The sequence below is a fragment of the Equus asinus genome, chromosome 10 (genome assembly GCF_041296235.1).
Source record: "Equus asinus isolate D_3611 breed Donkey chromosome 10, EquAss-T2T_v2, whole genome shotgun sequence".
Taxonomy (NCBI): Eukaryota; Metazoa; Chordata; class Mammalia; order Perissodactyla; family Equidae; genus Equus; species Equus asinus.
The window spans coordinates 80,173,073-80,185,206 of NC_091799.1; the positions used below are offsets into that span (position 1 = coordinate 80,173,073).

Here is a 12,134-nt window from a genome sequence, read left to right on the forward strand (position 1 = left end):
CAACACTATTTTGATATTTAATGTTTCAGAATTCAGGAAAATCTCTATTCTTTAGAGGTATATACTGAAACATTTATGAAATTATATCTGGGTTTTGCTTCAAAATAAACTGTGTGAGTATGTGTGTATGGGGGGGGAAGTGCATGAGATGATGGATAAAAAGAGATTGGTCATGAGTTAATGATTATAGAAAATGGATGACGAGGTGCATTATATTCTCTACTTTTTGCATTTATTTGACATTTTTCATAATTAAAAACAGAAAAGGAACCATAGCAGTGATGATGTAAAAAAAGAAGCAAAAAAATTGGGTGATACTCAAGAAGAATCACCATTCTACCGTTTGAATGAACTATGTTCAAAAGCAATTCCCAGAAGACCCGGGTACAGGGTGAACTATTCAAATAGTCTGCTAATAAGACTAAAATGCACAGGATAGCTGATCAAGCCTGTATTTAAAAAGTGCTGACTTTTATTGATAGTACTTGACTATCACATTAATCACTTGAATTCCAAATGTTTTATAAATGTTATTACTTTTTAAAGCACTCTAAATATAACAGGCCTGTACTTAGCACCTTGTTAGAAAGTTTTATAAACTATCATTTTAATTTGACAACAAGCATAAGATGTAGATGGGGCAAAAAGGACCATTTCAGGCGTCTTTGGAAGGGCCTTATTTAGAGGGCTGAGATAAATGGCACACCACACCAAATGCCTTCTATTTTAACCACAATACTTAATGAAAAAACAGAAAGGAAAAAGGAATACAACTTAGCTGAAGGATTAATTTTTATAAAAATGTGTTTTATTTTAAAACAAGTCTATAAAAGTAGAAATCACATACAAAAATACAGATTATTCTGACACGTTAGCAAAATAGCTTAAGGCTGGACTTGAGTTTGGAAGTACTGAGTGTTTGAGGGCACCTGGAAGTCAGAGTCCAACTGGATTCTATCATCAGCCCTTGTCACTAATCTGTAAACAATAATTTCAAGTAGTATTTAGCACTTCTTAACTGCTACAAAATTGAAACATAATCATTTCCCGTGTAACACTACTTCGAAATGTTCTTTAGGTCTCAGCCGATAAGGGCACTTCATACCATTGTTTCTAACATTTGAAAAATCTGATTTAAAAAAACAATTAATGTCAACAGAAATGAGGGGTTTTGGCTTTTTTGTTCCATTTTGAACATATGAGGAGGTCATCAATTTAAATAAGAAATTAGTGTTTTGTGTTTATTTTAAAAGTAGAATTGAATCCTTTTGCATCTATGTCCCATTAAAAAAAATCACTGATGCTATCAAAGGTTCAACATCTGAGTCTTAACTGTCATGCAGGTGCGAGCTGTGTTCACTGCTGTAAAACTGCATGCAACACATACCTGCCTCTAGTGTGTATTCCCGATCGAAAAGAACACGCAGTTCTTCTTCAGGAACTTTAGGTCCAATAACCTTATAAAATGGGTAGTTCCAAACAATTATCGTGGGAGACCATTACAAAAAGGGACAATTTAAAATACTTGATTCTATAAGTAATATAAAAACAACTTCAAGAACCTCAGCAATAAAGGAAAATGGCTGGCAACTTCACTTCAGCATTCCATCCAACACTTCAAGAACAGAGGCTGACCAGTTTCTACCACCTTTCTAAAACAAAGCAAGTCATTTTAAAAGTTCAAGAACCCACGTCAACATAATTTGATCAAAAAGTTAGAAGGCCACAATTACATTTCCTCAGCTAATTTAGAATTCTGGGAACACAGTACATTACAGGATACTTCATAAGTGTGCATTTGAAGATACTGCAAGATTAACCTGACATAGGAAATTGCCTCTTGAGCCTTCAAATTCTATACCTCTGGTTGGTTTTCTATTTTTTTCATTTAGGTTTTACAGTTAATTATTCAGGACTATTTGTTTCCATGAGCCTAATTTCAAATCTAAAGGCAAAGGTGAAATGTGTATTTTTCTTTTTCTATCCCCTAGAAGAGATTGCCCCAAATCAACTATCCTATGATTCTTTCTGTTCAGCTCACAATACAAATAGCTTATTCTTCAATCTATGTCTTATAAGGCAATACTGAAAAGTTAAATAGAAAAAAGTTACCATATAGGCTATGAAAAAGATTCGCTGGTGGTGATTTTTATGCTTGATTCTAAATAGATTTCATAAGAAGGGCACTTGAAAGAGGTGGCTCAAATTTTGCCCCTCAAGGTATCCTGAAATTATAGGCTCACTCTCCTAAAGTTTCAAAAGGCCTACAACTCAGGCTCTGAAAGGCATAGCAGTGACAGAAATGTTTACAGTCATTTTTAAAAAGCGACACTTCATAGTTTTCTCTCTCACATGGCTCTCTAATACACTTGCAGAATAAAGGCAAAGGGAAAACCAAGAATAAAAATAGCTGAGTGCTCCAGCAATTGGGCTTCCTGCCTACTTTCCCTGTTCCAAAGAGACACCATCCTGCAATAAATACTTCATAGACAGCTGGGCTTTTGCAGCGTCAGTCGGCATCTGATGCCCCATATTTCCTGGTTCTTTTTGTTGCCAACGGTTGGCCTGGCAATGGTGGTGAAATGGGAGCAATTAATCTGTAGATGAGGAAGGGCTTCCTTTAACAGTTGAAGGGTACCATCTGGTACGATTCCAAAAACTTGTAGTGTTTTTAGTGTGGGAATTTCTCCAAGTTCACTGGAAAGGAAGAGAGAGACTTTCAGAGTAGCAGCATCTATGCAAACTGTTCCGCTACAGTTACATGACCCAGTTTTTACAATTTGTATCAGAGTTTATAAAACGCAAACTGAAAAGATAATTTGCCATCAATGACTGGAGAAAACGGCAAATTGAATCGAACTACGGAGCCCAGGCCATAGCTTGGGCAACATGGCCTTAGGAAACATGCCAGTGCGTTTTGCTGAATTTCTAACAACCTAAAAACTCCAAGGTATATTTAAAATCCAACCATATTTGCTTTCTTTCTCCATTCTTGATTTATACCAAATGATTTATGCTGTGTTGTGAGGAGAAGCTAGCAAGCTAGCGATGGTAAAAGTAAATGTTTTACTGTAGTATCAGTTGAAATCACCACAGGTTACATGCAATTCAAGGATACAGACTTGACCTTTATTTGAACTAGGCTCCATCTCTCAAAAGGAGCTATCAGCAGGGTTGATAACTTCTCTTATTTTGCTGAGGAAGATTTGCCCTGAGCTAACATCCATTGCCAATCTCCTCCTTTTTTCGCTTGAGGAAGATTCGCCCTGAACTAACATCTTTGCCAGTCCTCCTCTACTTTGTATGTGGGATGCCTCCAAAGCATGGCTGATGAGTGGAGAAGATCTGTGTCAGGGATCTGAACCTGCAAACTTAGGCGGCCAAAGTAGAGCACATGAAACTTTAACCACTCGGCCACAAGGCCAGCCCCTCTGATAACTCTTAATAATGGTTAATACTCAACAACTGCATTATATATGATGAAACCTAACAGTAACTTCACTAAGATATTTTAGAGAGGGCTGGGTAGATGGAAAAAAGGGGTGACCAGTTGTAGCCATTTCACCTCTCAACACATTGCCATTTTTTTTTTCTGTCACATATAAGCCAGTCCTCTTAAGTATTTCACATTAGGTGAAATACATCTCTTTGAACAGTGAAATTCTCATCCACAGAAAAAAGGGAGCCTGTTTCCCCAAAGTAAATACTTTTTGATAATGATTCTTTCTTCTTAACCCAGATCTATGTGCTTAGAAATTCATCTCTCTGATCTATATTTGCTCTAGGTTGGGACACAGTACAAAGTCTTGTGAAAGGGAATATTTAGTTTGGAATTTCATCAAAATCTCACTGCAGATCAATGACCGAGAGTTAGAAGCATCCTTTATATTTTCACACTGCCAGTAAGTGCTAAAAAAAACCCTAACTTTCCTTATAGTAATGGTCGCCTTGCCTCCAATCTTTCTTCCTTCCAGCCTGTTCTCTTTACCAATGACCACGGCATCTTCCTAAAGCCTAGCTCAGATTATGTTACTCCCCTGCTCCAAAATCTTTGACGCTTCCCTCATGTTTACGGAAGTCAAGCCGTTCAGCTGGCCTTAAGGCCTTCCATGCTTCACCTGCTCTCCCAGCCTTCCCACTACCCTTCTAAACGTATTTATTCGATATTCAACAAAGTGTCTTAAACATCATAGATGTTTAATATATGCTAGCTGAATACAAGATGAAAAGTAATTTAAAAAACAAAAATACTACCCAAATAAAATAAATACGCTTGGTGTTCATAAGGGGACAATAAGGTCTGGAGGTCACAATAGACTAAAAGAAAATCAAGAAGAACAAATTCCTGTTGTTCTTAAAACAAACTAATCTCTGAATACAGGGGTCTAAAGAAAGGTCGCAATATATAGAGGTTTATACTTATCATCGCTTAAGATGACAGCAATCCTGCCCCAATCTTAAATCCTTCTGTGAAATGAGAGTGTGTGAGAACTTTGTAATAATCATGACAATTTTGGTTCTGGGATATCCAAACTAGCCAAATCGTTAAGTCATTCTGCAGTGGACAGTACTTAAAAGAAGCAACTGTAGGTGGGAGTAAGAAAAGGAAGTATGGCGGATGGCAGAAGAGGAAATGTGCTTGTAACAGCATTGGGAAAGGGCCTTGGTGAGGAAGGAAATGACACCAGACTCTCAGAAGACACCCAGAGGTTACAAAAATACTTACAGTAAAGTTTCAGGTATTATATCATAGCACCGACTGAGTGACAAGTGTTGGAGGTAGTTGAGCTGGTAAAATTCTGGAAAGCAGTCATTCTTTAGCATGACACTATCACTGTAACAGAGCAGAAGAAAAAATTCAACACCTATCCATCAGTCCTAGATGGAGAAGACCAGAATAGTTTACCACCTAGTTCCTTCAACATATTAGCATCCTTTCCTCATTCAATGAGCAATCATGATTTTTCAATTTTTATTTTAAAATGATTAAAGAAAAAAAAATACCTTAAGTCTAGGTGGACAAGATTGGGGCATCTTCCAACTAAGGTAGAGACATCTAGAAAAAAACATGATGGTGACTATTAAATTAGGAACAAGACAAGAATATCTACTATCCATACTATCATTTAACATTATGCTAGAAGTTTGTGACTAGTTAGACTATTAGAGTTGCAGACTATTAGAGAGAAAAAAAATTATCACCTTGGCATATAAGACTTTTTACTAAAAAATTCAAGAGAATCACCTGAAAAACTATTATTTTTACATAGTAAGAGAACTGTGTAAAATGAGTAGTTAACAAAACTCCAGAGCCTACCTATGTATCAGCAATAGCTGGCTGGAAAAATAGAAAAAAAAATCCCACTCACAATAGCAAAAAGCAAAACCAAACATCACTATGTATATATGAACAACATATCATAAAGGTAGCACTTAAAATCAATAGGGGAAATAATGAATTATTCAAAAATAATATTGCTGGCCTGGTGGCGTAGCGGTTAAGTGTGCACGTTCTGCTTCGGCGACCTGGGGTTCACTGGTTTGGATCCCGGGTGTGGACATGGCACCACTTGGCACACCATGCTGTGGCAGGCATCCCACATATAAAGTAGAGGAAGATGGGCATGGAGGTTAGCTCAGGGCCAGTCTTTGTCAGTGAAAAGAGGAGGATTGGCAGCAGTTAGCTCAGGGCTAATCTTCCTCAAAAAAAAAAAAAATTGCTACCACAACTGGAAAAAATTTATTTCTCCAACTCAAATAATATACCCAAATACAATTCCACATATATTTAAAAAGTTCTAAGTGCAAAAATATGGGTAATTATTCATTAGATTTTGGGCTAGGTAGGGGTTTCTAAACATAAAAGAAAACATAAAGGGAACACTAATAACTTACTACATAAAAATTTTAAAACTCTACCACCACCTTAAAGCAAAACAAAACACAAACAGAATTAAAGAAGTATCAGAAAACTGGGAATAAATGCTTCCAACATACATAAAACAGAGAGTTAATGGTCTTATTATCTAAAGAGCAAAAGAAGATAAACAGGAGAAAATGGGGAAAGAACAAGAACAAATACTTTGTAAAATACAGAGATAATAAAAAGGGAGCAGGAAATGCAAAGTAAAACTAAAATATTGCTTTTCAGCCATCATATTAAAAAAATTTTATTATAATACCCAGAACTCATGAAATATAATAAAGCAGGTCCTCAATACTACAAGTGGATATTTAATTTTATGCAGCCTTTCAGGAGAGTCAACTGATTTTTGTTTTTGAGGGTGAATTGATTTTTTTAAAAAAAGTGTTCAGGGCATTACCCACTTTGCTCTTTGGCTCAGTAATTCCACTTTTAGAAAAACAATTTGAGATATGCTTGTAGACATTCATGTAGCAACAATTATAATAGCCCCTCCCCCACTTAGATTAATAGGTTAATTGTCATCCATTCTGTGGAACACAATGATAACAGTAGCTATTAAGAAGCTTTTTAATAACATTGCATGATTTGAAAAAATATTCAGGCTATATTGTATAGTGAAAACAAAACAAAATATATACAATGCATTATAATCTCAATTTAGTTAAAAGACCTTCACAAACTCCTATTTTACACACAAACTCACACTCAGAAAGGGTTTGGAAAAAGGGCTGAAAGGAAATGCACCCAAACCTTATGCAGTTACCGAGAGTGGTGGGATTAGAGGTAACTTTTCAGAATTTGGAAGAAACGTCACATGTGCTACTTTGTAATCAGAAAATACATCAATAAATGTTATTTATTTTTTAAAATAGAGAAACTTCATTAATGTTGGAGGGTTTTTTTTCTTCTTACAGCTGTATCGTCAGCCCCTTCTCCTACCCTGAATCCTAGACTTGCATTTTCAATTGCCTCCTCAACACACCCACTGGGAGATGTGATAGGCATCTCAAATTTATGCCTAAAACCAAATGCTTGATTTCTCCCCCAAATCTGCTCCTTCTCTAGAGTCTTCCCCATCTCAGTAAGTGCTAACTTCACTGATTCCAGCAGCTTAGGCCAAAACCCTGGGAATCATACTTGACTGTTTTTCTCACATCCCACACCCAATCTGTTACCAAATCCTGCTATGTCGGCTTTCAAAAGTGCCCCAAATCTGATCATTTCTTGCCACCTCGAACGTTACCACCCTAATCTCCTACAGCCTTTTCTCAACACAGCACCAGAATGGAACTTTTCAAAGGTGAGTCAGATCATACCATTCCCTACCCCAAATATTGCAATGGCTTCCCAGCTCACTCAGAAAAAACCAAAACAAAGCTTTTGCCTTTGCTTAGAGAACTCTCAGCTATCTCATCTCTTATCAACATCCTCCTTGCTCCCTCTCACATACTGGCTCCCATATCAAGAAAAAAACCCTCAAACATGAATGAAGTTTGCCTATTTTTAAAAATAAATAAGACTTATTGGTTCATTTTCTGATTACAAAGTAGCACATGTGATTTTCTTCCAAAGGCACCTGCTGGTCCTTAGTTCTAGAAGGTTCTTTCTTCACCTCACACATCTATATGGCTCACACCTTTCTTTACTGATTCATTCAGGTCTCTGCTCAAGTGTCACTTCCTCAGAGAGGCCCTCTCTTTGAGTGTTCCCTTTAAAAATAGCCCCTTTCCCGCTATGTTCTACCTGGTTACTCTGCTTGATTTTTCCTCCGTGCCTTTTCACCTCCTTTTGTAACATTTAGTTATTTGTTGACTGTCTAGCTCCCTCACTCAAATGTAAGCCGCACAAGGATGACTTCATCTGTTTTGTTCAAGGCCACATCTCCCAAGTCTGGAACACGGCTTTGTGCACTGTGGTGCTCAGTAAACACCTGTTTAATGAATGACTCAAAAAATGAAGAAAGTGCACAATACCACTTTGAGCGACCCATCATCTAGCCAGCCAACCAACCGTCAACAAAATCCAAAATCAGATACAATCTTATTCTGACACCATCTAGGAAAGTATAAAACCTTGGGGGACGACACCAGTTAGCCTCCGTCTCCAGCCATCACACTGAGGCCCTGCCATCCCTTGGTGAGAAGGGTTAGTAAACAGCAGTCACTGCCAAGATTCCCTCTTCACTGTCCTCCTCGTTTTACCACAAACTAGAGAACCACATGAGCTAAAAGGGATCTTAGAAACCACTGAAAGTAACCAGTCACTTTAGAGCAAAGACAATTTCAGCTAGAGAAGTCAAGGTCAAACCCAAGACCAAAAGCTAGGCCCTCCAAGGTCTCGTTCAGTGCTCACCTACTGCCCCACGGGGAGGCAGTGACTGGTGGGAGGAGGGTGGCCAGCAATTTCTGAACTCTCACTGTGTGTCAAGAACAGGTCAGTGTGCTGCATGTATTAACTCATTTATTCCCTACTGTAACCCCAAGAGATGGGTTCTACTGTTATCTCCATTTTATTGATGAGGAAACTGAGGAACAGGGAGGTTAAGCAACTTGCTCAAAGCTACTCAGTAAAGGGCAAAGTGGGTACTTGAACCCAGGCAGGCTAGCACCAGTCTAGGAGCTAAAACGAAATCCATATTATCTTCTGTATAATAAAATAGTCTGTGCTATTGTTAAAGACATTAGTTTAAAAATCTTTGACTTCCATTGTATAATTAAGAAAACACCTCAACTTATACTCTGCATCTTTGTCCTGGCCTTGAATGCATCCAGCAAGCAGGATTTTATACCTATTATTCCTGCCAAAACTCAGTGAGCAGGCTATTTGTTCTTTTCTGGACGAACAAAGAGAAAAGTTTTAAGCCAAACTTGGACAAAATTAACAGCAGTTTGCCTACAGCACAGTTGCTCAACCTTGTACCCAGAACCTTGATTCATTTCAGAAAACTCTCAATAAGAAGTGAGAAATTCAGATTTGGGAAAAAAATGTAAATAGGGCACTGCCTTCTCTTCTCTTGGGGATGAAGAGAGAAGAATTAGCAATGGGATTCAGTGTGAAGAGGATGCTCGCTGGTGGGAGTTTAAAATTCTCAGCAGGCAATTTGTCAAGAACTATCCAAAGCTTGAGAATGGTGCCTAATGCTTGACTCGGCAATTCCACTTAAGGATCCACCCTTTGAAATGCACTCAACGATGTGTCTCTGTCCATGATGAAGCTGTTTACACAAGGGGAAGACTGCAAGGATTCTAAATGTCCATTACAAGGAGATCAATTGATAATTATTGAACCAATACAAATTATTCCATATCTAGGTGATGAAATATCACACAGCCACTGGAAATGATGTGGCGTAGTCACTGAAAATGGGGTTATCTGGAAAAAAGCATATTACGAAGTATTTCATATACTTTGTCCCACTGCAAAAAACACTTTCGTACAGGAAAAAGACAGGCAAGATGTTAGTGAGACTGACAATTTGTTTTTGTGTTTTTCCATATTTTACATAGTTTTGAGAATGACTATATAATTCTATAACCAGATATAAAATAGAGTTTAAAGGAAAAAAGTGTAGGATATAAATAATACATGAGCAGGGGAGTGGTAAGAAAGACACAATTGCTGCTTTTACAGATTTATAAAGAAAACGTTCCCCCTGTCTGAAAATGCAGGCATCTGGACATAAGTGAGGGCAAAGGACCCGAACCCCTGGCCACTCAAGAAAATCTCGCTTCTCTTTTCTATTGCCTGACACATCTTACTGCCCAAAGCATACAACATGTCCTGGAGAAGGTGCTTCAAATGCTGCTTAAATTTTAAGAAGATACACTCTGCAAATGTTTGATTCAAACCTTTTAGAGTAGAATCAAGACTATAATAGACAAAACACATACGTTAAGATGAGCTAATAGCATCATGACACCAGGAGAGGGCTGAGGTACACCGCTGCTTTAACTCGGCTTTGTGCAGCCCAAAGGGTGAATGTTAGCCCAGGATCGCAAGGGGAAGCTGTTCAAAAACTCTTGCCATTTGCAAACACTTATCTTTGCGAATCCAGATTTTTCTGAATATTAGACAAAGCATAACTGAAAGTTGAGGCTTATAAAGACTGTAACGTGACATATGACCCCCAAATTCAAATGCCTGTGTTCATCCAAACCACCTCACTGCTCTCTTAGACTAAATTAAAAAGTAAGAGTTATAAATATGAACTTACAAACAGGGTTCATAAGAGGGTTTTTCAACCTTGGCACTACTGACCTTTAGGGCCCGATTATTTTTTGTGTGTGATTCTGCTGTCCTGTGCATTGTTCACCAGCATTCCCGGCTTCTACCCACTAGATGCCAGTAGCACCCCTGCAGCCGTGACAATCAAAAATGTCTCCAGACCTCACCCAATGTCCCCTTGCAGGCAAAACTGCCCCCCACGGAGAACCGCGGTTTAATACTAATCAAATTGTGCATTTATCTACTTCTATGTTGGGGGTTTATCTAATAACTTAGTTGATCAAAAGACGTTCTTCTGCTTAAAAATAAATAGTTTTAAAGTATAAGGGTTTCCACTTCTGGATTCTAGATTCAAATCTTGACCCTACCTCACCAGCTGTCTGCTTTCACCTAACCCTTCTGATCAGCGGCCACCTCATGTGAAAAATGAGATCAAGAACACACACACTGGATTGCCTGAGACAACTTATGTAGGACAGCACTTTGAAGATGCTCAGTCAGTCAGACCTACTATTGTTGTGGTTGTTGTTAAGGGCCCAGGGGAAAGAGAGTCTGACCTGATCTCTGGAGATTCTTTCGGTAGCCGCTAAGATTCAGCTGGGTGATGGTCTCCGACACATGCGCGACGGCCACTTGTACGTGCTTTTCAGTGAAGTCATAACACCAGGAGAGGTTCAGCTCATCCAACCTGCACACAAGGAGGGTAATAAGGAAAGCATGACAGCGTCACACAGGAAGGAGTCCACCAGGCAGCACTGCCTCAGCTGCAAATGAAGACAATACAAACCCACAGAATCCTTACCATTGTACGCACAGCACCTCTGCTTCTCAAGCAGCTACCTTTGCTACCTGAAAATGCCTTCTCCCCTCCTGACACACTCCCCTGCCCCAGTCTGCCTCAGAAAGGTGCCTGAGCCAAGGCCTTAGGGAATGCTGCCCTCTTCTGGAAATTGAGGGGAGCCCTCTCCTCTCCTCCAGAAGGCTCACACCTCCTTCCAGGACTGGAGGTAGAAATTCTAGCCTCTATCTTTTCTTTCTCAACCACCCAGGTTGTTGGCAAACAACCACACAGTATGAGCAATCACCTGAGATGTTTTAAAAAATTGATGGATGGTACCAGGAATAAAGAGATGCTGACACTGCAGAAAGTCATTCATTGTATCTGGCCTCTGCTAACTGAGCAAATGAGCGATTCAAAGAAAACGGTCCAGGTGCTGGCCTGGTGGCGCAGCAGTTAGGTTCACACGTTCTGCTTCAGCGGCCCGGAGTTTGCCGGTTCAGATCCCGGGTGTGGACATGGTACCACTTGGCAAGCCATGCTGTGGTAGGCGTCCCACATATAAAGTAGAGGAAGATGGGCATGGATGTTAGCTCAGGGCCAGTCTTCCTCAGCAAAAAGAGGAGGACTGGCAGCAGATGTTAGCTCAGGGCTAATCTTCCTCAAAAAAGAAAAAAAAGGGTAAAAAAGAAAATGTCCAACCATTAAACTACCCATCCCATTCCCAGCATTGCTGAGAAAATGTAGGGTTCTACATTTTATCTCATTAATAACATTCTTATTTGAAGGTAATCTACTTTTAACAGATCATTAAGACATAAGTACAATGCTAAAGCAGAGACCAAGGGATATTAAAAAGGACACACACATACACACAGTATTGTGTATTCTGTGAACCATGTCACCCTCTCATTTTGTAATATTTGTAACCCTGTAGCCTTTATTTATATACTGATATTATTACACAATATAAAAGATGTTTTTAACAGAATCACTCAAATTCACGGCATATATTTGCAAACGTACCAAATTAAATAAAAAACTATTAAGTCAGGTCTCCAGATATTATAGGGGAAAAAACTGTACAGTTAGGTGTAAACAGATTTCTTTCAACCATACTGTTGATAAACACATGAGTACATGTTCCTTATTTTAATAGGAACAAAGAGATTACCACACAGTGTCTTTTGCAAACAATGAATTGGG

The 12,134-nt window shown here is 38.7% G+C and overlaps 1 protein-coding gene across 3 annotated transcripts in view; it reads right to left on the minus strand.

Annotated features, from left to right (window-relative positions):
• Positions 1 to 12,134, minus strand: part of SKP2 (S-phase kinase associated protein 2) — a 30,700-nt gene continuing 18,566 nt past the window's right edge. Inside the window, exons 7-10 of one of the 3 annotated variants that reach the window (XM_014831176.3) lie at positions 10,708 to 10,838; positions 5,005 to 5,056; positions 4,727 to 4,834; positions 1 to 2,697 (exon numbers count right to left, since the gene is read on the minus strand). In XM_014831176.3, coding sequence (XP_014686662.3) covers positions 2,484 to 2,697; positions 4,727 to 4,834; positions 5,005 to 5,056; positions 10,708 to 10,838 — 505 coding nt within the window. In that variant the 3' untranslated portion in view covers positions 1 to 2,483. The remainder of the gene's footprint in view (positions 2,698 to 4,726; positions 4,835 to 5,004; positions 5,057 to 10,707; positions 10,839 to 12,134) is intronic. The other 2 variants (XM_070519762.1, XM_014831177.3) reach the window with 2 other exon arrangements.